The sequence below is a fragment of the Dreissena polymorpha genome, chromosome 8 (assembly GCF_020536995.1).
Source record: "Dreissena polymorpha isolate Duluth1 chromosome 8, UMN_Dpol_1.0, whole genome shotgun sequence".
NCBI classification, from domain to species: Eukaryota; Metazoa; Mollusca; class Bivalvia; order Myida; family Dreissenidae; genus Dreissena; species Dreissena polymorpha.
The window spans coordinates 105,189,545-105,216,247 of record NC_068362.1 but is presented as its reverse complement, the minus strand read 5'-3'; the positions used below and the strand labels follow the sequence as shown (position 1 = coordinate 105,216,247).

Here is a 26,703-nt window from a genome sequence, read left to right as displayed (position 1 = left end):
ATAGAGTCTATTGCATCAATCTAAATTTAGAGTTAATGGATGATTGGTTGAATCAAAACAGTGCTCGATGTGCGCACATCCCGCTGAACGTTGCCTTAGTCACAAATGGGTTTATCTGCATAGTGCACATGTTTGTTTACTTCCGGAAAATGGAGAACGTCTGTGTTCATGCAATTCTAAACACATTTATCATCAATATTTGCCAGATATTATGAGGTTTTGTAAGTAATTAGCTGATTGCTGACTTCAGTTAAGGTGGCATGATTGATCGTTTTAGGTGTCCTGTTTTTTGGTAAAATGTACCGACATTTTTAATGGACTGTCCCGATTTGGACCCTAACATTTCTGGCATGTATGATGTCAAAGGTCAGTGTCACAAGGTTTAGTGATTTCTTTGGTGGAAAGTAATAAACATATAAAGTTTAATGGCAAGGTCACATAATCTGGTATCATAATATTAGTTTGCACACAAAATCTAGAGAACCTGTTAATGTTAGAAAATATTGAACAATATTTGTGATGTAATCAGAGAACATGTTCATGTAAGAAAATATTAAACAATATTTGTGATGTAATCAGAGAACATGTTAATGTTAGAAAATTTTGAACAATATTTGTGATGTAATCAGAGAACGTGTTCATAATAGAAAATATTGAACAATATTTGTGATGTTGGCCTTCACTAACTACATGCCTTATACATTGTTAAATTTCTGTCCATTTATCAATATGCATTCAAACTCACTGCATTAAGTCTGGCCTATCTATCTGTTAAACATTATCTAATTTCAAATTCGGTATCTTCTTTGCCACAATTGGAAATGTTATATATTCAATACCCACGCGACCCAATAGTCCCATTACAGTTTACATAGTTACACTGTTTACTGCTTACAATTGATTGTCATTTGACAGTTTATTTGGTTTCTGTTCAGTTCAAAAATACTTTATGGCTTAACCATTTTAGGTTTAACTGGATTTTTGTTCAGTACATATTTTGTGATTGCTTGACTTTTTAATAAAAGATTTAAATTATGTCTTTTCTGAACTAGTTATTCGTATTCACAGAGATACTGTGAAATTAAGAATTTTCCTGAACGTTTTGTTTGCTTAAAATGTCAATTATCAAAATGGCGGACTTGTCTACGTCTTCTCATGCCAAAGGCTCTGATGAGGTTAAGGATTTTATTTGTTTGTCATGCAAAGAGCAAGCAAATGCAGATTTTTACTGCAAAACATGTTTGAAACTTTATTGTGGGAAATGTATTCAGTTGCATGATAAGTGGTTTAAAAAACATTCAGCTTATGGAAGGAATGTCATGAAAGAATGGCCAGTTTCGAAACAGGTGGAGGAATTTCTATTGAAGTGTCAAGCGCACAAGGACAACAAAATTGAAATGTTATGTGATGACCACAGTCAGTTGTGCTGCACAAAGTGTGCCTTCAATGATCACAGGTATTTCTGAAATACTTTGGCACATAAACGTGTTTAGAAATCAATGAACTATATAATGTCACAATGTTAATGAGAGTTAAGTATTGTCAAGTTTGCAATTTTGATTTATTGTATTTTAACAAACACATTTTTTCCTGAATTTTTTGTGAAAAGAATCAAATACAATGAAATTTTACGACTACACTTTCTTTCAAATTTTTAGAAATGACTTATGAAATTAATTTGAAATTGTGTCTTTTCTGGACTTGTTATTTGTTTTGACAGAAATACTGTTTAATTAAGATATTTCCTGAACTTCTTATTCATGGGAGTTTAATATTTCCTGTGATGGCATTTATAACCTGTGTCCTTAATAACCATGCATCAGAAAAACAAGAAGTTTGAAGGTGTGTTTCAATTCAAACAGTACAGAACTAAATTTAAGTAAACAGTACAGAACTAAATTTAAGTATATATTAAATGCTCAGGTATGGGAGGTCTTTTAGCTTGGAGTTATTATAGAATAGATTTACATTATACACTGGGTTCTCTGTCCAAAGTAGAGCTCATGTTTGATGTATGATTGTTACAATTGTTTTAACTTGTAAAACAAAGTGCATTCAACACAAATTATGAGCTCTACAATCACTGTCAGACCAGTCACACTGCATGAGCAATTCTTACAAGCCTTTTAGACAAGACTACCTTTATGTGTACTAGAATTCTTGTCTAGTGTTTTGTTTCCAATATTAAATAAATCTCTATCCAGCTGCAATAAGAAATAAAGCTGTCAAGAAACTACTAATGATTACCTAGATTACTTTGATTACCTTGAAAAAGTGATTTCCTGGTTTAAGAGCCCTACATATTGTTATTGTTCGAAGAAGAGGGGGTATATTGTTTTGCACATGTCGGTCCCTATGTCCGTATTGTCCGTCCACCAGATGGTTTCCGGATGATAACTCAAGAACGTGTCGTCCGACCTAGCTACGCCTATGCGCTCTCGGATAAATAGACAAGTCGTGGATCTTTTGTCTGATAGATTTGGATAGGAATAAATCCCTGTAACAAATATGTAAATAATAATAATAATAATAATAATAATATATATATATATATAATAAGAAGAAGAAGAAGAAGAATTAGAATAATAACAATAATAATACACGAAATACAATCAATTGAAATGGCGGTATGATGAGCGCGACATTTCACAAATACTCAAATACCAAATAACAAATATCTAAAATACGATAAAAACGTTAAATCCAGATAACATAACAATGCCATATGTAAAGTATTGTATTTACCTGTAGGTTATAAATTAAAGCCTACAAATATGGATAGTATTCAATGTGCAATAAACATCGATCAGCCTTGTTCAATGCTGCGTGAGTTCTGCCGTGCTCGTGCAGAAAAAGCGGGAAGATAGGTTACATTCAACTATGTTAGATTCAACTAAAAACCCACATATACCCTACACTAAATAACCTTAATTTCTTTTACTACTTCTGTACTATCGATCTAATACAATTATATTTACACCCTACGACATATTCCCCCCTCTTTAAAAAATGACGTCCCGACATTTTACAACAATTGTAAGACGAACGCGCGCGACATACGCGAATGTGTACGCGCGTTTAAAAGAACAAAACGGTAAATTAATAAATTATGCGCAACAAAGTTAATGTCATATACTCAATGACATGTCGCAAACGCATGTATTACATAGGCGTATAAAACGAATTATAAACATATTTCTATTATAATGTACATTTTAACTAAAAAAAATTGCACATTACCAGATACAGTACATTTAAGTAACAAAAGTACATGAAGTAAGAAATTTACACTGAATTTAAATTCACATAACCAGAAACAATACATAAAATAAAACTAATGCACCTTAATACACAAAAGCGATAGACTGTACCCATTTTTAACACATATATTGTGTCCTCGTGCATTTTTACACTGTACGTTTACTACTCTTCACATTTCGTATTGTCCGCTTGTTTGCCACATCGGCACACGTCTATTTCTCGCCGACCTTCGTGGTCCCGGATGTATGTCCGATGGAACAACACCGTCGATTCGACTTCCCATTCCACGTCGTTGAGGAATAACATACTTCTTGTTCTTTGGTACGATATCCTCCCCAACCGACTTTGTTGATTTGTCGTTTGGCAGTCCTAGTGGTAACAGGAGGTTGCGATGGAGCCTACGAACACGTCTTGCTCGTGGACCATCTCTCCGGACGTCATAGACAGGAATGTCCGGGTTAGGTTGATCCACAACAAGGTACGGTTCGTTTTCCCATTTGTCACAGATCTTGTGTTTTCCGCGCACGGTGACGTTTCGTACTAATACAAGATCACCTGGTACAATTTTCGCTGCGTGTGCCTTTTGGTCGTACAGACGTTTGTTAACCTCTGCTGTCTTAGTAGCTATCTCCTTGGCTTTCTTGTAGGCGTCTATAAGGCGTTCACGAAGTTTTCGTGCATACTCGTTTGTAAACTTCGCATGGATGTCGTCGGTGTTCAAACCAAGTAGAGCATCTATTGCCAGTCTAGGGTGCCGACCAAACATTAGATAGTACGGTGAATAACCAGTACTGTCATGTATTGTTGCATTATATGCATGAACCATTGGTCCAACGTGATCTTTCCAGTTGCTCTTTTTATCTTCGTCCATTGTCCCTAGCATCTTCAACAGGGTTTGGTTGAACCGTTCTACCATGCCATTACCCATAGCATGATATGGGGTAGTACGGGACTGGTTGACACCTCCGAGACGACATAGTTCCGTTATCAAGGTGGACATAAAATTTGCTCCCTTGTCGCTATGAATTCGCTCCGGAAAACCGTAATTTACAATGAACTTTTCAAACAAAACTCGAGCAGTTGTCCTCGCAGTTTGATTTGTAGTTGGGTATGCTTGGGCATATCTTGTAAAGTGGTCAGTTACAACTAGTATATGTTCGAAACCACCTTTCGACCTTTCAAGACTAAGGTAGTCTATACAAATCATCTCTAGAGGGGCAGACGAGGATATGTTCACAAGAGACGCAGACTGTGGTGCTGCCTTGCGTCGGATACACCTGGGACAAACAGCCACCTTATCGCGAACAAATGTGTCCATTCCCGGCCAATAAAACCTCTGTTTGAATAGAGACGTGGTTCGATCCCTTCCTTGGTGTCCAAGATCATCATGCAAAGCTTGAAATACCTCGTTTCTTAACGTAGAAGGCAAAACAAGTTGATGGTATTGCTGTCCATAAAGCACACCGTTACGGTACAACACGCCATCCCTAAGTTCCAGCTTATCCCAATCGCGCCGATACTTATCTACCTCAGATATGTTGCCCGAAGCCCGCGTAGCTGACGGCCTGGTGCCTTTCCGAACGTGGTCAATAAGTATGGATATTACGGGATCTTTCACCTGAGCTTGTCTCCAGTCCTTGGAACTCAGTGCGTATGCTAACAAAACATCATTAGGAACTGTTGTACTCGCTTCAGCCTCCACGTCTAAAATACTGTCTGGAGCAACGGTGCTGACAACTAATGGCAATGTTTCGACTGTAGCTGTGACTGACGTCGTCAAGGCTTGTATGGTCTGTGGGTCAATCTGCATGCGACTTAAACCATCAGCATCCGCGTTGCTCTTTCCGGGACGATAGCGAGCAGTGAAGTTGTAATTCGCTAAAGCTGCCATCCAACGTTGACCTGTGGCATCGAGTTTTGCAGTGGTGGTAACGTAAGTAAGCGGGTTATTATCCGTGATCACTTCAAAATTTGCACCATATAAATAGTCATGAAATTTCTCAACGACTGCCCATTTCAGTGCTAGAAATTCGAGTTTGTGCGCTGGATAATTTTTCTCCGATGGTTTAAGAGATCTACTGGCATATGCGATGACTCGGTCCTTTCCATCTTGATGCTGGTAAAGAACAGCACCCAAACCTGACCCTGATGCATCTGTGTGTAAGCTAAATGGCAATTCATAGTTTGCATATGCCAATATTGGTGGATTTACCAATGTCTCAACCAAAGCTTCGAACGCTTCCTGTTGTGCAGCTTCCCATTTAAATTTTGGTTTCTTTGTACTTTTGTCAGTTTTCTTATTCTTCGTGGGCTGACCAACAAGTAAATTGTTCAGTGGTCGAGCTAGTTGTGCAAATCCTTTAATAATACGTCTATAGTAACCAACGAAGCCCAAAAACTGTCTGACTTCTTTGACCGTAGAAGGAACTGGCCAGTTGGCGATGGCTTCGACTTTCTTTGGGTCTGCTTGAATCCCATCTGCGGAGACCACGTGACCAAGATAAGTTATCTTAGTCTGGAAGAATTGGCACTTCGAAGGGTTAATTTTAAGGTTGTATGAAGCTAATCTTGAAAAACACTGGTCTAGTCTATTGATATGGGAACTGATATCGGAAGAAAAAATGATGATGTCATCTAAATATATTAGGCAATCACGAAGATTCAAATCACCCATACATCGCTCCATAAGGCGTTGAAATGTTGCAGGGGCATTACACAACCCGAATGGAAGCCTGTTGCATTGAAAAAATCCTAGCCCGCCACACTGAAATGCTGTCTTCTCTTTGTCCGACTCTTCTAACTCTACTTGCCAATACCCGGATTTTAAATCTAATTTAGAGAAATACTTCGATCCGGATAAAAGGTGTAATGTGTCTTCGACCCTCGGTAAAGCGTAACTATCTTTCTTTGTTCGTTGATTAAGACGCCGAAAGTCTATGCAAAATCGTATGCTGCCATCTTTCTTCCTCACTATCACACAGTTTGAAGACCACGGAGATGTTGACTCACTAATGGCACCGGCTTCTAACATATCTTTCAGATGTTCTCTAACTTCATTAAAGAGTGCTGGTGGGATTCTTCTGTACGGCTCCTTGAATGGTTCTTCATTGAGAAGTTGTATCTTATGTTTAACGGCTTGAGTGTGACCCATATCTAAACTGGATTTCGGAAATATAGCATCCCATTTTTCAAACAAGTTGTAAACTTGGGTCTTTTGTTCTTCTGTTAATTCGGAGTCATCAAGGTCTGCTTTATATTTCTGTTCTAAATGTTCATTTGTTATTTTGTTTTCTTTTTCAGATGCTTCGACATGATTTATAGGTGCATTCAGCGGTTGGAATATAGGTGCTTCACGCAGTACTTTTACCTCATTCAACTGACATAAAGTCTGTTTGGCTTTTATTTTAATCGGTCTAGCTGTCACGTTGCATATGCGTACAGGTATCCGAGCTGTCTTTCCAATTGTGTCGATACGTACAACTCTTGGGCATATGATGGCGCTGTGGCATTGTATGTCTTCTATTGGCTCGGTTACAGCTTCATTCATAATGCCTTGTTTTCTGTAAAAGCCGGTCACGGTTCTGCTTTCACCAGGATGTAATGTTATAGGCTTAGTAGCGGTAACTATTCCAATATCTGCATTAACAGACATAAATCCAGTTGCCCATACATCATTTATTGTTGAAGTGTCAGCATTACATTTTAATTCTCTCAATACATTTTTGCCGAGCAAAACATGAGCAGTACCATGGTATTCTTTCACTGGAACTATAAGCAAAATAGTTTGAATTGGCTTATCAGTAAACTCTGTTTCAATATCTGCAAATATATATCCAGAGTATGGAATTGTACTGCCATTTGCACATTTTAATTCAAGACCAAAGTCCTCCAAAGTGTACAATTCTGGCTTTGGTGACATGCCTTCATAATATACTTCAGTGATGGTGCTTACTTGTGACCCGCTATCAATCAGTGCTGTAGTATGTATTCCGTTCAATTTGATTTGATCTAATTTGGCATCACCAATCATGCGTTGTAATATTTCTTTATTTGTCCATGTTTCAGGGTTTATTGTTCTTTTCTCGTTTCCACTCTCATCCAACCCTGCGATAAGAGCTTCATCTAGTTTAAATGTGTCTTGTGTTTGTCATTATTTTGGCAACCTGTCTCTGAGTTACTACTTCTCTGTTCATAGGTTTGATTCCCACGGAAAAATCTATTGTTTCGTGGGCGGTATCCACCTCGGCCCCTAAATGTTGAATTGTTCCTAAAGCCTCTATATGACTGACCCCTGTTGTAACATCTATTTCCGGTTTCTGCTACCATGGGTGGCCTTTGTCGTTCTTCTGACAAGCTGTTTAATTTTTCTTCCATTGATTTAATTCGCTCTTTTAATTCATCCAACAATTTTATATGAGGGTCGAATTGTTGAACATGTATTTGTTTCTTGATTTCTGGTTCTTTGTTCACCTTCATCTCTAGTTCTTCTCTTCTTACTTTTCTTTTCAGTTCTTCAAATGTTATTGATGATTCAAAAAACAATCGCGTCGCATTTTTCAATTCAACATTTCTGAGATGTTTCCAGAATCGTGTTTTCAGCATTCTTTCTTTTCTGCATGTCTGGATTTCCCCTCTGTTTATGGCTTTCTGAATTATTTCTTCAAGTCGGATGCCCCATGCCGAAATGTCTTCGTCTTTTTCCTGCTGTGCGTTGTAATATTCTTCCATTAGTTTTTCTCCACTTTTAATATCTCGTTAATTGCTTTCTAAGGTTTTTAAGATTTCTTCGCTAGTTGCTGTGGGTCTAAGTGTTGTCAATACTTTCCTAGGTTTTCCACTTATGGCATTTCGTATCGCTTGTCTTAATATTTCCTTATGATAAATGTTCGACTCGAGGATACTTTCAATTTCAACTTTCCACTCGTTAAATTGGTTTGGGTCAGAAAATTTTGGAATATTCGGTTTGATCATAAACGTTTTGTGATTATTGTCTACTGAATCCTTTGCTTCCTCTTTATTGACGTGGTGGTATTGTTTTCTAGTAGGTTGATTATCAAATTGACTTATGATGGTCTCTTTGTCAAACAAACTTTGTTCTAATTCTGATCTCTGTTTCATTAGAGTCTGTATTCTCTTCCTTTCTTCTCTCAATCTCTCTTCATTATCAAATTGACTTATTATGGTCTCTTTGTCAAACAAACTTTGTTCTAATTCTGATCTCTGTTTTCTTAGAGTTTGTATTCTCTTTCTTTCTTCTCTCAATCTTTCGTTTTCCTTCATTTCTTTTAATTGAGTCTTCATCTGAATAGTTTTGACCATTTCCATCTCTCTCAATTTCATCATTACAATCTGCTCTTCTAAATTTGTTATATCTTCAAGTTCATCATCACACTGATCCTTGTCCCGAGTACCATAATCATCATGTTCTCTTACTTTCTCTCTCTCCATTTTAATTCTGTCCCCAGAATTAACCTTATTTAGACAATTTTCTTGCAACGCCTTATCGTCTAACCACTTAAGTTCTTTGTCTACAGTATCTTCGCTTGCGTTTGACCACATACTCAATCCTTCAAATCTGTTACTTAATTGATCTAATTTGTCGTATTCATCAACTGTTATAAGTGTGTGTCCTCTATCTGTATTCCGCTCGTATATGTCAAAATCTCTCTGGTATTCGGTTATCCTCTTGCCACTCCTGTATTCATATCCACAAGCTCCCTGTTCATCATCATTTTCAAATTCAATACCAATGCCAGTTTCTCTCATTCTATGTACCTCTAATTCTAACGCTTTCCTTCGTTCCTTTAGTTCTCTTATTTGATCATCATCTTGTTTCTGCCTAAGTTTTTCCTCTTCTTTAAGTCTATTTACTTCATCCTTGTCATGACTAGCCTTTCTTCGTTTTTCAATTTGTTCAATTCTCTGTCTCTCTAATTCACTAAGCTGTTTCATTTCAATATCTCTATCCCTCTGTTTTATCCTTTCAAGTTCTCTTTCATTTGCAATCCTATTAACTTCATCTCTCAGCACTCCTCTCCTTCGAAGTCTCTTTTCCCTATCTGTTATATCACCTTCCATGTTTGGAGAATGACAATTCATAAATGTACAGCACTATGATTGCAAATATATTCAAATATGTATTTCACTTCAAATGAGAGTCACACAACTGTCAATAATCAGCGATTAAACTATCACTATATCATATAAAATATCTCATTGTTCACGCTCTAAACAACATTAAAATTCATAATTCACTTAAAAAAAACAGTAACAACAACATCACAATGTACATTAATGGTATAAACGTGTGAACACGCTTCACGTAAGTATTCTTTCAATTAAACTAGATGTTATTACACTATGCAAAACTGTTGCAATTATTCGAGTTATTTAAAAGTATAACATCATTTAATTAAATTCTTAAAGCCATAATACTTATTCATTCGAATGCTTAATTTCAATTTGAATAAGCAATTAATTATTTTATTTTTATTTTCAACAAAATAAATAAATGGTATTTAAATTTTAAATAATAATTAATAATTAATTAATGAATTCAAATTATAAGTGTAGTTATTGTACAATAAACACAAACAAGTGTGTTCCTAAAATTAAAACAAATACAAAACACAAATACAATTTGATAAAGCTACTTTAACACACTAACAGTTGTAATACGTCACAGTGCGCAATTTATTTCCGGTAAATCGACTTCCGTTACATCGATATCCGGTTCCAGTTCAAAGTTTAACTGCTGCGCTGACGCGAAATTTATAATAACTATCAGTACTAGTCAATAATTATCCAATCATAAACTTAAGCGTGCGCTCTTAACTCTAGCAGCAACGAACCGATATCGATAAACTCGATAAACTCTTCTATCCGCAATATATGTAAAATTTACAGGTTTATACTGTAAACCTTTACAATATTCCGAATTATATTAACGCACGACCGCGAACGATTCGAATCACGCTACCTTGCAAGGATTTTCTTTATTCACCTTCTTTATTTTGCAATGAAATTGGTTTATACTAATTTCATTGAAAAATAACTTTCAACAAAACGGTCACGTTCTCCATATACCGCTGCAATCATAAAAAGCACGGGTATATCGAGCTAACTGTTAATAAATAAGTACAGATTGGGGGGTTAACTAATACTGCTAGTGACTAAAAATACAAACTGGCTTTTACTACCCGGGTGTACTTTGTCCAGGGTTTTCCATGGAAATCCATGGAAAATATGAGGCTGGAGTATTCGGACTAAGTTTCCAGCCTTTTCCAGCGTCAATATTTAAAAAAAAAGGGTGGAAAATTGTCCATGGTATGTGGAAATAGCCTGGAATAGTTTCCATGGTTTTCCAGGCTCCCTGGAATAATTACCATGGAACAATTTCCAGGGTTTTCCAGCCAGCATGGAATAAATACCGTCCGAATACTCCATGTAATCTGGAAAACCATGGAAAACCATGGATTTTTTTCCAGGGTTTTCCAGATTACATGGAGTATTCGGACGGTATTTTTTCCATGCTGGCTGGAAAACCCTGGAAAATGTTCCAGGTTTTTTCTTTGTTTAATATTCCATGGATGCCTGGTATAACATGGAAAATTGTCCAGCGTTTACCATGGTCACTGAATAGAAAAAGAAATTTCTGGTCTAAAAACAATATTCATGTATTAAATGAATACAATACTCACAGCTTAAATAAATCATAATTTAAGGTTAGATTAAAACAAAACAAAAAATCAACATAATGCCTTAGTTTCTTCGATGTATTATTTTGTTCACAATTCATCAAAATATAACATCAGATTACAAATTGTGTTACATTTATTTAACAAATTATTCAGATCAAACAAGTGTTGTTTAATACATGCTTACAAAGCCTCTAGGTCCATTATCATAAATCAGGCCCTTACATAACAGAACAGGCGCTACTTTAAAAGTTAAAAAGTATAATGCAACCTTAACAACATGTATTCAAAGTAACAAAATACAAGCAAGTCAAGTAATATACAGTAACAATTCACGAACCCTGTACAAACTATATACAAGAAACAAAATGAAAAATTTAAGTTATTTTAGCTACTTCATGTTTGTCACAATATATGTAGCTGCCCATGAGAACAATTAAGGATACTATTTTTCTCAGCTACTTTCACTTTAATGCAATTTAGGTGCTCAATTTCATTAAAATACTTTTATATAATTTTATTGTTCAAAGAAATTCAGAACATGAATGCATGTACATGTATTACTTTCCAAGTGACAGTTTAAAATATAATTGCAAGTCTAAAACTTGTGAAGGCAGCTTAGTAAATTATAAGTACCCAGGTGGGATAAAATTACAGTTTTTAAAAACTTTTTTGTTAATTAGCTGGGCTTCAGTAGGTCGTGGATCTTTTATAGAACTTGTACTGCTGTTATACTGTACGGCTCCTGCATGATCTCTGAAAGAAAAACAAAGCAAACAATATTACAAGAAAGTCATAAGTTTTTTACATTCATCTGTAAAAGTAAATGTGCAGCAATCATATGATTGAATATCTATACTTCAATGCTCATTCATATTTTAATCTATTTTAGATATTTCATATCACTGCTCAATTCGGTACATCTGGCTTTTTTTTATTTGAGCGAACATTTACGATCCTAAGTAGTTAGCAATTATTTCTTTTCCATTTACTGAAATTTATTCTCTTAAAGTTTGCAAGCGGGCTTTAATCTACTTGCAAACAGGCAACCACACAGGAAAACTGAGACTTTCAAGTGAATAAATTGTTGATTTAACTTATATTTTTATATGACTCTCTTTTATTTTGAAATTTATATTGTTGTTTTCTTAAATGCCCCAAAACGGGGTACACTAGCATGTATCTGGAAACTCAAACATATAGGAATTTTATATTCAGATATTGCTATATGAAAGATATGCTAATTTGCTAATTCATATAAAAATAACCTGTAATTGAAACTAGACCAAAATATTGGATACCAAAAAGACAAAATACTTTCAGGTGGTTAACACTAAATTACTTATATGAGCCCGGGGCATAACAATATTTACCATGAATTTGTGGCCATGTTAGTCCTCTTGGTAAATGCGCCAAAAGAGCCGCTTTGCTGTCTTGGGTTATTTCCCTGCCAAACTCTGCAGTATCTTCCATCAACTGGTCAGCTACAGTTAAAACACATAATGAAAATGTATATAGAAAATAATTCAAGTATTGTTTTAAATATTTAGTAAAATTGTCTTTAAATAATAACTTACAATGAAGTTAATACATCACAAAGCATAGCATAACAAAATTTGTAGGTATGATTAGTACAAATTTATTATTGCTATAATTAGAATGATGTGTAATTCTATTGGTATGAAAATGTACAGTGAAACCTAAAAAACAATGCTATTGGTTTAATTAATTTATTTATAAACATTAACAGCATTAATGAGCATTGAGTTCTCATCATGCACAGCACATAACTCCCTTAGCCTCAGTTCCCTAGCCATGCATTATAAACTTCCGATACTACATTCAAGCTTATTAATATCTCCACATAGGACTTCCTTTATCAAGCTGCAAACTGCACTTAGTGAAAATGTGTGTGACAGCTGCTTTTAAACTTCTATATTTGCCATACTTTTACCTTAAATGTCACATAAAAAAGGTCTACAATGATGACATAAGAAGAATAAATTTAAAGGAATATTTAGAAATAATGAAAAGCACAAACCTTCAGTTGTTGTTCTATTCCTAGACAGACTTCTGAAACACTTGTATGCATCACTTTTTAACAACATTTCATGTCACTTTCCAAATGATATCCATACATTATTATTTTAAGAAATTCTTGTTAATGGAAAAACTCATTAAGTTAAACTCTACTGTTTGTGAAATTACATTAACTTCATTTTAACAACAAGTTTAACCTGCATTTTTTCTTCAATACGCCTTCTCCATAATTTCAATCTAACAGGTAAACTTTCTGTATTTGAACTCAGCCAATCAGAAAAGGCTGTGATATTTTATAACCAATAGATTAGCCGCAGACACATCTGACTCACACACAGGCTTTTCAGATAGTTTGTTAATTGCAAACCTGGACTGTAGTTAAATATTGAGTGTGTATACACCTTGAACAGGGTTAAGGAATTTAAACTTGTAGACATTGCTTTGAAAGTTACTACTTTTACTTCTACTACTAGTACTACTACTACTACTACTACTTCTGCAAAACTACTACTACTATTACAACAGCCACAACAACAACAACAACTACCTACTACTACTACTACTACTACTACTGCTACTACTACTACTACTACTACTTCTACTTCTACTACTACTACTACTACTACATCTACTACTACTACTACTACTACTACTACTACTACTACTACTGCTGCTACTACTGCTACTACTACTACTACTACTACTACTTCAACTACTACTACTGCTTCAACTACTACTACTACTGCTACTGCTGCTGCTACTGCTGCTACTACTCCTGCTGCTGCTGCTACTACTACTACTGCTACTGCTGCTGCTGCTACTATTACAACTCCTGCTGCAGCGACTACTACTACTACTGCTGCTGCTGCTGTTACTACTACTACTACTTCTACCACTACTACTGCTGCTACTTCTACTTCTACTACTACTACTACTACTACTACTACTACTACTACTACTACTACTACTACTAGTACTTCAACTACTACTGCTACTACTACTGCTACTACTACTGATGCTGCTGATGCTGCTACTGCTACTACTGCTGCTGCTGCTACTTCTACTACTACTACTGCTGCTGCTGCAAATGCTACTTCCTTAACTACTACTACTACTGCTGCTACTAGTATTGTTATTATTATTTATACTACTATTGCTACCATTACTGCTACTATTCCTGTAAATGCTAAAACAACAACACAATAGTAACTGCTACTGTCACTTAAATTTGCACCAATAGTATAATTATCAGTAGTTTAACTGCTTGTACAACTTATACAACAACCACTTTTACTTCTACTCCTACAACATATTCTACTGCCAGCACCAGCATTACTACTTCTACTACTACTACTACTACTACTACTATAACTACTACTATTTCTGCCCAAACTATGCACATTGTTTTATGTTTTATTCATATGTTGTGTAAATTGTTGAACTCTGATTTACTTTGAATAAAATGTGTTGCATTTTTATAAGTTATTTTCTCCTCTTATAAAGTCTAAGTTTTTTCCAGAGTTAGCTGAAAATGTTAGAGTCTTTTCCATGCTTAAAAAATTCTATGTTCCACTTTCCATGCTATTTGGAAATATTTTCCAGGGTTATCCAGCCTAAATCCAGCGTTTTCCATTCCTTTTCCATGCTTTTCCACCCAAGGCTGGAAAATGCTTGGAAAAAAAGTCCACGTTTCATGGACATTTCTAGAACAAAACCCTGGAAAACCCTGGAAACTGTTTCAAATTCCAGGGATTACCATGGAATTCCATGTTATACCATGGATTTCCAGCCTAAGTTCCATGATTACCCTGGACAATGTACACCCGGGTAGCTCTAAATACAGTAATGTGTTTTTATAACTGACAAATCTACATAGCAATCTATTGTTTAAAGGATTAGTTGTCAATGTATAGAAGTGTTTTGCTCAAATGCAGGGGCTTAGGTTAGATTGCATGCAACTTAAATGTTAGTGTTGTGATTCCTAAATGTATTGTTTAAAAAAAATGAAATATAAAAAATGGTGTCAACAATTATTATCAAAAGTACAACGAAAATTAAAACGCTCACCACACCACCGTATAAATGAATCGTCAACAACGAAACACAATGTTCACACACTGTCACAAATACACTTAATGTCAAAACTCCAGCGTAGAATTCTCTGGTCTTGTGATGTAACTGTCAAGAAGAAGGAGGAGGCCTTTTAACGTTTCGTACCCGCGGGTTCCCGAATATCAATGGTACCGTCTAGAAGAACCGGTCTACCAATCTGCACTGCATTCCATTTGGCCAAACATCAGAAAACGTTGGGCGCCATTGTCGTCCGACCTAGCTACGCCTATGCGCTCTCGGATAAATAGACAAGTCGTGGATCTTTTGTCTGATAGATTTGGATAGGAATAAATCCCTGTAACAAATATGTAAATAATAATAATAATAATAATAATAATATATATATATATATAATAAGAAGAAGAAGAAGAAGAATTAGAATAATAACAATAATAATACACGAAATACAATCAATTGAAATGGCGGTATGATGAGCGCGACATTTCACAAATACTCAAATACCAAATAACAAATATCTAAAATACGATAAAAACGTTAAATCCAGATAACATAACAATGCCATATGTAAAGTATTGTATTTACCTGTAGGTTATAAATTAAAGCCTACAAATATGGATAGTATTCAATGTGCAATAAACATCGATCAGCCTTGTTCAATGCTGCGTGAGTTCTGCCGTGCTCGTGCAGAAAAAGCGGGAAGATAGGTTACATTCAACTATGTTAGATTCAACTAAAAACCCACATATACCCTACACTAAATAACCTTAATTTCTTTTACTACTTCTGTACTATCGATCTAATACAATTATATTTACACCCTACGACAAACGCTTAGGCCTAGAATCATGAAACTTCAGAGGTACATAATGATCATGACTCGCAAATGACCCCTATTGATTTTGAGGTCACTAGGTCAAAGGTCAAGGTGACCCGAAATAGTAAAATGGTTTCCGGATGATAACTCAAGAACGCTTATGCCTAGGATCATGAAACTTCATAGGTACATTAAGCATGACTTGCAGATGACCCCTATTAATTTTTCAGGTCACTAGGTCAAAGGTCAAGGTCATGATCTTGTCATTAGTGCATATGATTTACTTTACACCCAGTGAGCATATATGTCATAGCCTTAACAGTAGTGGGTAATATAAAAACATAAATTCATTCAACATCTTTGAAAAACCCAGCTTTTACCTTAAATGACCTTTACATAACGCCAACAAACCCGAATGAATACACTCCATTCATTCCATTGGCTGATTTGAACAGAACCCCCCAGAGCATTGGCAACATAACCACGTCTGTAGTATCGGATGAAACACTCACAGAGTAGGGAAATGCTGACTTCTCTTTTCATATTCGTTTTGGCCCAGTTACAGTTAGACATTACAGATAAATTTTGTCTCCAATACGTTCAGGGTCCATGCTTGGTCAGTAAGTTGTCAGGGGAAGATGGACTGTACTATTAATAAATACCTCATTTTGATAATACAATATTGCTTTTTAAGATATCAAATAAAGATCCCATGAATTTTATGGAAATAAATTATTGAAAACCTAAAATATATTGGTAAATGTTGTTTGTCTTGCATTTGTCTTTCAATTACCAAAATAATATAGTTTGCATGCTAGATCTGAAATCATTGAATTGTCTAGCCACACATATGTGACGTACATGTACGCACTCAGTCTGTTTGAAAATCTTTCCTGTAATCCAGAATAGGCAACTGACATTTGCCATTTTGCTATAAATAACACAGTGTGACTTCAATTTTCTATTAGAAAGTATTGTGGCTTGATGTTCCATTTACAAGATGCAGAGATTTGTAAATAACAGTGTCATGTTCAAATGGGTCTTATGCGATATGCTGCCAGCGTAGCTCCAGTCCAGCAGTCTTTTCAGGATATGCATTTTGTAGAGGATACTCAGGAGATATCACGAAATCTTGAGCTACGCTGGCCAAATATGCTATAAGACCAATATTCGCATGACGGGGATGTAATAGTGTTATTTGAATGTGTTAAAGAAAAATGTGTCTTAATCAAACATTAAATGTTGTCGCTGCAGTCCATTCCTGATCTCCAATTCAAGACGTTTATAATTAAAGCGGGTGCACGTAACCCTAAAGTCTCTTCCCATTCGTAGTAAAAACATCTATTTTTCTCTAAACGATTATTCATGACCTCTTTTCCTACGCCGTTGTTACATGTATGTCAACATGTAAAAGCCGGATCAGCAGAATCAACGGGGATCCGTACATTTTAGATATAAAAAATGGATTGTTTTGCAGATTTTTAGGAAAATATGGTATGATAAACAGAAAAACAGGTTACTGTCCCATCGTTTTGTAATATATTAGGCTCGGCACGAATAAAATAATGGCTCAGCAAGCCTCGCCGTTATATTATTCTAAGCCTCGCTTGATATATTACAAAATGATGGGACAGTAACCTGTTATTCTCTATTTATCATACCACCGCATTGATATCTGCCTGCATGATATAACGTTGCCTGATATATTTTTGTATTTTGCCACTACTGCGCATTTACGTTGGAGACGCTGACATGATCTTTTAAAGTGTTATCGGATACCCCATCCAATTACACTTTTAAGCTCTGCCCATAAAAATAATTTTTTTAACTCCGCCCACATTTGAGTTCACCATTATTTTGTGCAGCGTTCAATGTTTGCTAAGTCCCGCCCATACTGAGAACTACTTTTTTAGAGGCGTGGAATATCGCTTACGTCGTTAAAATGTAAACAAATTGAACCATTCATATTGTTTTCAGAAAATCCATAACTAGTAAGTAATAATTAAAACTTTAAGTTTATAAAACATGGAAAGCATGAAAGAAATGAGCATTCATCTATGGGAAAAATAAAGCAAATATTAATTTGGGCCTCACTTGCTTCACTTAAAAAGAACAAAAATAATACAGCATAATAAGAAACATTTAACTTAACAAAAATAAACTTAATAGGTTTTAATAAAAAAAAATAAACATGACAGATTTGATCAAAAGAAGAATTCAGGACAACTTATACTTTAAAGATGCAAATGTGTTTCTTTTTTGTGTCACTCTTTCAAAATAGCAAGGCAAAAAAGTGAATATCATACACAAAAAATTAATGTCAACAGAGAAAAATTATTCAATTTTTAAGAAAAATTCTAAATAATAAAGATTCTTTCTTATAAGTCAACACCTGCCATATGATATCTAATAATACATGAACTATTCAATTTAAAGTGTCTGAAATCATAATTTTACATGAAACTGGTTCTGTCTCCACATCTTTAACAAAACAGAAAATGTTTGTGTACATTGGTAGTCTAGTACTCTAGTTAACCTGAAAATGAAATAAAGAAACCTTTATAAAAACATAATTAAGCACTCATTGCACAACTACTTTTAAAATGAAAATCTAAATCTAAAAATTATAAAATATTATTAGACTTTTTATTTGAATTAAGATCTATAACATTCAAAGATAAAACAAAAACATAAAAACACTTTACTCAATAATAAATTTGTTGAAAAAAGTTTCACCTTTCAAAAAAAAGTAATTACACTGGTTGATTTGAAGCTGTGCCGGAATGCAGCGGGGGGGGGGGGGGGGGGTATATAATGTATATCTTAAATTCTTTGAGTGGCAGAGAAAGACTGAGACCGGTTAAACTGATAAGGCTAGAACTGTTTTGCCAAGAACTTGGGAGAATGGTCATGACCCATCAAAAGATGTGGTTGCAACTTTCTGCAAATAAAATGTAAAAAAATATATTGTATAATTAAATCTAACAAACCCAATATTGAGACAAAATGTCAAAATAGAGATTATTAAAATAACATTTTTATACATGTAGCACAACTTGAACAAATTACAATTTAGACAGGCACACAATATCATTATAAAAAAATGATAATATAGGCATATGAAATGGCAGATAAAAAATAATTAAGAATGTCTTTAAACTGAAAACCTTTTTATAATAGACTAGGGGCTTTTTCTTCATTAGCAAATGGCTTTTTTTGCACAAATTTGATGAATTTGTGATGCAAATGTTCAATATTTAAAAAGTAAGCGACTATTTTTTTTCACATTTTTTACAGTTTATAGCAACTAATTTTTTTTTCACAATTTTGAACAGTTTGAGACACATATTTTTACAAATTTGAAAAATGTGCAACTTATTTTTTTCTCAATTTGAACAGTAACAACTAATTTGTTTACAATTTTGAACAGTGTGCAGCTTATTTTTTCACAACTTTCAAGATGGAGCGGCTAATTTTTCACAATTTTCAACATTGCGCGACTCATTTTTCACAATACTCAACATTGCGCGACTCATTTTTTCACAATTTTCAATAGTTTGCGACTGATATTTTATGACTTTTAAACCATGCGCGACTCATGTTTTCACAATGTTGAATGGTCACCACCCATTTTTCACAACTGTGAACAGTGCGCGACTCATTTTTTCACAATAGGAACAGTGTGCGACAAATTTTTTCACAAAATGAGGGGGCAAAGATAGCTGCTCAAAGATGAGAAAAGCCCACTGCCAGAAATTTTATCCAAAAAATAGCCCCATTGCTTTTCGGAGCTAAACAACCCATTCTTTTTTCAACAAGCACACAGACCAATAACAGTAGGACTACTGCAGGGCCCTCACACTACTTTGGGGGAAGGGGTCCGCAGCCCTTAGGAGGGGGAATTTTTGCGGCGTTTCCCTTTTTGGGGGATTTTTTTACTTACTCTCTCATTATTTCATTTGTACATGTTTGCACTATATTCATTGCATTTTTCATAATATAGTATGTTTGAAAAGATTCAATTGAAATAGAATTGAGATATAATAATCATGAGACACATCTTTCTATTAAAATAAAAAAAAATAAAAAAAAAATTTTTTTTTTTTTTTTTTTTTTTAGGGGGAATTTTTCCCCCCAAAAGGGGAAAAAAGTATACTTTTCAGGTGGGGGACTGCCGCAGAAATTCGGCGGCAGATTTGATAGATTGAGGGCCCTGTACTGGCACTGACTGTTGGTTCATCAGAATGAAAATGGGTGTCAAAAATAGCAAAAATAATGAAGCATGTGTAATGTGTATGTATAACGATGAAACTTACCAACCACTCGACCAGGAAACATATGGTTGCACAGACTATGTGGGATTCAGGATGCTCTCCCACTGATATCATGCATATCATTGGTCACAATAACGTACACATCATTAATCTCAGCAATATATCTCCAACTCCAAACACACAGCTTGCGAAATCGCTGAATATTGCACAAAAGCAGCTTCCTTAGAAAGTTCAAAATCCAAAAGCAGTTGCGTTCTCCACCCACTTTGACTTCCCAGCGAAACCGTTAACATCTCACTACTAAACGTATACTACGGAGATGGACAAGTTGACAAATAAATCACTCTTATCACTTCCAATTAGCGCAGTGCGTTAAAGTCCAGTTCCATTTAGTTATTGTCGTTATTGTTTGAGATTTTCACTCTACACATTCGCTTTGAAAATAGCGATTGGTGTGTACTTGGAAGTACATGTACACGTTGAATGTGTTATTATAAACAATATATTTGTTATTCGTTTTTAGTGCAGAAATTGTAATTTTAAGTATCAATTTCTCGCTTCAATTTTTATGTCCCCCACCATAGTAGTGGGGGACATATTGTTTTTGCTCTGTCTGTTGGTCTGTTGGTTGGTCTGTTGGTTGGTCGGTTGGTTGGTTGGTTTGCGCCAACTTTAACATTTGCAATAACTTTTGCAATATTGAAGATAGGAACTTGATATTTGGCATGCATATGTATCTCATGGAGCTGCACATTTTGAGTGCTGAAAGGTCAAGGTCATCCTTCAAGGTCAAAGGTCAAATATATGGGTCAAAATCGCTCATTTAATGTACACTTTTGCAGTATTTCAATATTCAAGATAACAACTTGATATTTGGGATGCATGTGTATCTTATGGAGCTGCACAATTTGAGTGGTGAAAGGTCAAGGTCAAGGTCATTCTTCAAGGTCAGATGTCAATTATATGTGGCCAAAATCGCTCATTTTAGGAGTACTTTTGCAATATTGAAGATAGCAACTTGATATTTGGCATGCATGTGTATCTCATGGAGCTGCACATTTTGATAGGTGAAAGGTCAAGTTCATCCTTCAAGGTCAAATATATGGGTCAAAATTGCTCATGTAATGTCACTTCTGCAATATTGAAGCTAACAATTTTATATTTGAAATGCATGTGTATCTCATGGAGCTGCACATTTTGAGTGGTGAAGGGTCAAGGTCAAGGTCATCCTACAAGGTCAAACATCATATAGGGGGACATTGTTTTTCACAAATACATCTTGTTTTATTTTGTTAAATTATAAGCATTTAAATTTTATTGTTTGTTGCTTACTTGCGAACTATTATTTATGTGTAAATATGCATAAATGCTAGTGGATGTAATCAGGGTGCTACTAATTTGCATATTTTACTACAGTACATCAATGAAATTAAGCGGTTGTTTGTTGTTGTTTGTTTTGTTAATATTTTCTTATTTACTTCAATGTGGCATAATAAATAGAATATATGGTTGGTGACTTTTGATATCATGTGATATAAAAAGTCACCAGTCATATATTCTCTATTTATATCACGGTCAACAGGAAGTTCTTATATCAGTCATGTGTGGAGGATGGTCATATTACTCGGAATCAGCTATAAAGTAATCATTTTTAGTAAAATAGATAAGTTTCAACAAAACAAACAATTTGATACCAAGATGTCATATATTTTAAACATAAAGTGCAACACAAACAGAAAAAAACAACACATTTTTTGCAAATATTAAGTGTGCCCGTGCTCATGACGTCATTATTAACACGTCAAATGACAAAAGTCATCTTCATTCCCGCTTAAACTGCAGCTTTTTAGCGATTTTGTCATTATTTCTTTAAAATCGGGGACCTTGAGGTATGATAAACAGAGTAACAGGTTATTTTTTATATTTACTAACACTATAATGTGATTTAAAATACATAAACTTTTACAAACATTTCATGCGGTGGATGTTATGTGACTTTAAGGAAGAAAACAACACAACAATACTTAAACCTTTGTTTTTATTGAATAATTTAGAAAAGTAAATGAGTGTATATTTGTTGAAAATGTGCAGTCCTCTGTGTTCAATATTAAGTACACTTTTAATACTGTAAAATATGTGTGTAAAATAATCATAAACATGTTTTGTATCTTGGATTTCATTAACATTAGGAAATTAACATTTTGAATGTGAAAATAGCTTATGAACAGCGATTGGCTCTTGCTTTGGTGCCATTTAACATTTTTTTTTGGCAAATAATGCGAATACAATAAAAGTATATTTTCCACAAATTTTTTAAAAAGTTATAATTTTTTGTTATGTTGTGTAGTATAAAGTAAATTGCAAAATTATTATTCATATATACATCATTGCCACTAGGCTTGCTACTGTATGGTATTTCAATATCACATATAAATAAACAATAGACCAATCTCTCAGATCCTTCTTTAAAACAATTTACAATGGCGTCTTTTCTTTTCCACACATAGATCATGTGACAACAACTAAAGCAAAGTAATGACAATAGTTAAAATAACAACACAACATATTGGGATATAGTAGACCATGAGGTTGCATGTCATAAGCCACTCATCACAGGCTAGATTGTTCATGCTGAGACTTTATGAAATAGAGGACCCTCTTTTAAGAAGCCGTGTTATTTTGGTTGGCATCTGTCCTGTGGTCCGTTTGTATATTGGTCTGTAGACAAATTGTTTCCACATGATGTCTAGGGAATACTTCGTCCTACAACCATGCAACATATTTTATGTTTACATGCAGGAAGATTAAGAGGTAAATCCATGTTTCGGTCAATAGGTCAAAAGTCACAGAAGCTTATAACATGAAGTTACATGTATAAAGGTCAGTTTACGTACCTGTTATACCAATCATAACAATATTTTAAACAGATTTTCATTATCATAAAACACTGTACATGTAGGACAATTGGACATTCTTCATATATATTACAGTACTGCCCTTATTAAATGCTTTCATTCATTGACTTTTAATCCACTTAAGACAGGTGGTTGTGAACAATATATTGACTTTCATCTATGGCTTATTTAAAAATGTGTGGGAATATACATAAACTAAAAGTCATGCCTCTTTTCTTGCATTTGTTATTATTGATAGTGTGGTCAAGGTTTACAATATTAAAATTGAAAACAGTATAAACAACTAGAACATTGTTTTGAGTACATGGAGACCTCTACAATCCAATTTGTCCCACAACTGCACAAATGTCTTAAAATTATGAACAAATATATGGAGTTGCACAAGTTAACCTGATGATTAATATGTTACTGTAGAAGTATCCCTCTATTTGAGTAACGATTCTCACAATTGAAAAAATATCATTTGGTTAAAGGGATTGTCACATAACTCTTCTTATGTAAAAAAAAAACTTAAAAAAAATATCAAGGTGCATAATTTCACATGGTGGGTAATACTTTAAGAATAGTTAATCCCTTTTTCAGCTGTTTTCTTTGAGTTACTCACAACACAATTTTAAATGTGATTTCTTTGCTAAACAGGGGCCATAACTCTGGGTATGTTGAAAAAAGACATACCAAACTATGCATGTGGGTTAAATTACACAATGATAAATATTTATGTAAAGTGTTAGTCCTCTAGTAGCAATACTATTATGCCCCCCTTCGAAGAAGAGGGAGTATATTGTTTTGCACATGTCGGTCTGTCCATATGTCCGTCTGTCCGTCCACCAGATGGTTTCCGGATGATAACTCAAGATCGCTTAGGCCTAGGATCATGGAACTTCATAGGTACATTGATCCTGACTCGCAGATGACTTGATTTGAGGTCACAAGGTCAAAGGTCGAGGTCACGGTTACCCAAAATAGTAAAATGGTTTCCAGATGATAAATCAAGAACGCTTATGCCTAGTATCATGAAACTTCATAGGTACATTGGCCATGACTGGCAGATGACCCCTATTGATTTTCAGGTCACTAGGTCAAAGGTCAAGGTCATGTTGACCCGAAATAGTAAAATGGTTTCTGGATGATAACTCAAGAACACTTATGCCTATTATCATGAAACTTCATAGGCACATTGATCATGACTTGCAGATGACCCCTATTGATTTTCAGGTCACTAGGTCAAAGGTCAAGGTCACGGTGACTCAACTTAGAAAAATGGTTTCCGGATGTTAACTCAAGAACGCTTACGCCTAGGATCATGAAACTTCATAGGTACATTGATCATGACTCGCAGATGACCCTATTGATTTTTAGGTCACTAGGTCAAAGGTCAAGGTCACAGTGACAGAAAACGTATTCACTCAATGGCTGCCACTACAACTGACAGCCCATATGCATGTTTCACACACAGCCCTTGTTTATTTTACACTCTTCACATATTTTAAAATGTCATTTTTGTCTAAAAAGGAGACACTACTACAATTATGATGAAAACAACACAAACAACATACATGTATAGAGGTGCACATTAGCTCACATGCCTGGTTACTGTACTTGTAAAGTTGCAGGAATACATATTGAGTTATATACGACAAAAAAGTCATGCAGATGGATGGAAAAGTGCAAATCTATATAGCCCCATATTAAGCCCAAGAAGCGTTTATTTATTGTCCATGTATGTTTTTATTTGACACTATACTTGTTTGAAGCATTACATAATATCACTGACTATTCCTTAATATGTACATGTATTAATTGTTTATTTCAGCCAGTGCAGTAAAGTGACCCAGATTTCGGAGCTGACCAACTCGCAGCCCACAGGCTTAGAGGGGCTGTCAGTGGAGCTGGAAACTGTCCTGGGGGAAATTAAAACCCTGCAAATCAGTCAGAAGGCCAGCATTCAGTCATTGCAGAGAACATACAAGGAACATAGTGCAGTTATGATAGAGCAAATGCGTGGCAATTTAAATACTTATATAGATGAATGTGATAATAATTCTGTGGGTACATCAGGCGGAAATGAGCAATATTTAAAAGAAGAGATGTGTAGGAGTGTTCTCTCTATCGTGAATGAATTTGATAATATTACTGCGAAGGAACTTAACGAGATGAAAGATGAAGTTATAAGCATTAAAGGGTCAGTTACAAGTTCTATTCATAAATGCACCAGTGTTCACAATGACTTGTCACAATTCCATGAAATTGTTCAGAAAATTGGAGATCATAAGCAGCTCTGCCTTATAGCCAGCATAAAATGTAAGCATATAATACAGCAGGCACTGACTCTGCTGGGAAAGTCAGGCAAGGCATTTGATGTCCAGAGTAATACTAAGCACAATGTGAGAATACCAAGTGATTCAGGTGAATGTTTTATCACAGGCATATGTGTTCTTCCCGATGGGCAGGTACTGATTGTAGACTCGAAAAATCAGAAAGTCAAGCTGCTGAACCAGCAGTACCAGGTGGTGAGTCACTGGGATGTTAATGCTAGGCCAGTTGACATTTGTTTGATCACACCCAGTGAGGTTGCAGTGGCTGTGAATACTAGCAAGATACATGAGGTCCAGTTTATCACTGTCAACCAGGGAAAGCTTGTTCCTGGCAGGAAGTTTCAGTTACAACATGAATGTACAGGTATTGCCCATCACTATGAAGACCTTTTTGTCACCTCTGGTGAAGAATTGTACAAATACACGCTGAATGGCAAACTGATCTGCAGACTCTACCAAGATAGATTAGCTTATATGCCAGGTAAGAATCATGGTGAATCCATCCTCATAACATTCCTATTATGTACAGGGATTTTTCTAGCCATTGTGGGAAATGGAGTCTAGTCAAATTGTGTTATTTTAAATCCATACAATGACAAATTTTATCAACTTAATGAACCGAATTGGGATTTATTTTTTTCAATCAACAAATATTGACCCATAAGGCCTTTATCTTTTTTTTTTAATCATATAAATTATAGTAACATGAGTAATGAAGTATTTTGACTGTCACTACATGGCATGTCTATAAATAGAAACTGTGTTCCTGGGAAAGAGACACTTTCTGACCTTGTCTTAATTTTGTGGTTGTTAAATGATTGTACATGTACAATATGTTTACCTGTTGATTGAAGTGTGCAATTGTTTCAGTATGTGTAATTATTTCCATCTGTGTAATTTTGCTCTAATTCATATCTTACTCACCAGTCGCATTTAAACTTGTCAAACGTAAACACAATAGCTCTGCTACTGAAGTTTATTGGCACACTTAACTATTAAATCATTGAAATGTATGCATATATTTTAGATGTGTAAAGGCCTCTTTATAGCAACATATGCGTAATACAATATCACTGCAGTATGTTTAATAAGATTATTTAACATTAACAGTAATTCAATATCTTGATGTTACTCTGTTTTGCAGTATACAAGTGTGCTGTGAGTCCCACAGGGGACAGGCTGTACATCACCAGCTACGGGCCGCAGCACAAGCTTCTCACCCTGGCCAGGGATGGCACACTCCTGGCTACATACTCAGACCTAGCACTAGGGTGCCTAACTGGTCTACATGTGACCCCTGCAGGCCAGGTGCTG

The 26,703-nt window shown here is 35.1% G+C and overlaps 1 protein-coding gene and 1 long non-coding RNA gene across 2 annotated transcripts; one reads left to right on the top strand and one right to left on the bottom strand.

Annotated features, from left to right (window-relative positions):
* Window positions 1–902: 902 nt before the first annotated feature.
* On the top strand, window positions 903–26,653 carry LOC127840789 (uncharacterized). Its single transcript, XM_052369199.1, has 4 exons — window positions 903–1,456; window positions 24,888–25,870; window positions 26,561–26,613; window positions 26,648–26,653. Exons 1-4 carry the CDS (start codon window positions 1,116–1,118, stop codon window positions 26,651–26,653), a joined length of 1,383 nt encoding a protein of 460 aa, XP_052225159.1. The 5' UTR covers window positions 903–1,115.
* Window positions 11,023–13,570, bottom strand: LOC127843041 (uncharacterized). Its single transcript, XR_008032059.1, has 3 exons — window positions 13,000–13,570; window positions 12,332–12,442; window positions 11,023–11,714 (listed from the first exon to the last, which is right to left on the bottom strand). It is a non-coding gene; the product is annotated as an uncharacterized LOC127843041 (long non-coding RNA).
* Window positions 26,654–26,703: the final 50 nt, after the last annotated feature.

Coding starts and splice junctions, on each gene's coding strand:
- LOC127840789 (XM_052369199.1), top strand. CDS start 1,116: ATGTCAATTATCAAAATGGCGGACTTGTCTACGTCTTCTCATGCCAAA. Junction 1,457..24,887: donor TGTGCCTTCAATGATCACAG/GTATTTCTGAAA, acceptor TGTTTATTTCAG/CCAGTGCAGTAAAGTGACCC. Junction 25,871..26,560: donor TAGATTAGCTTATATGCCAG/GTAAGAATCATG, acceptor TGAGTCCCACAG/GGGACAGGCTGTACATCACC.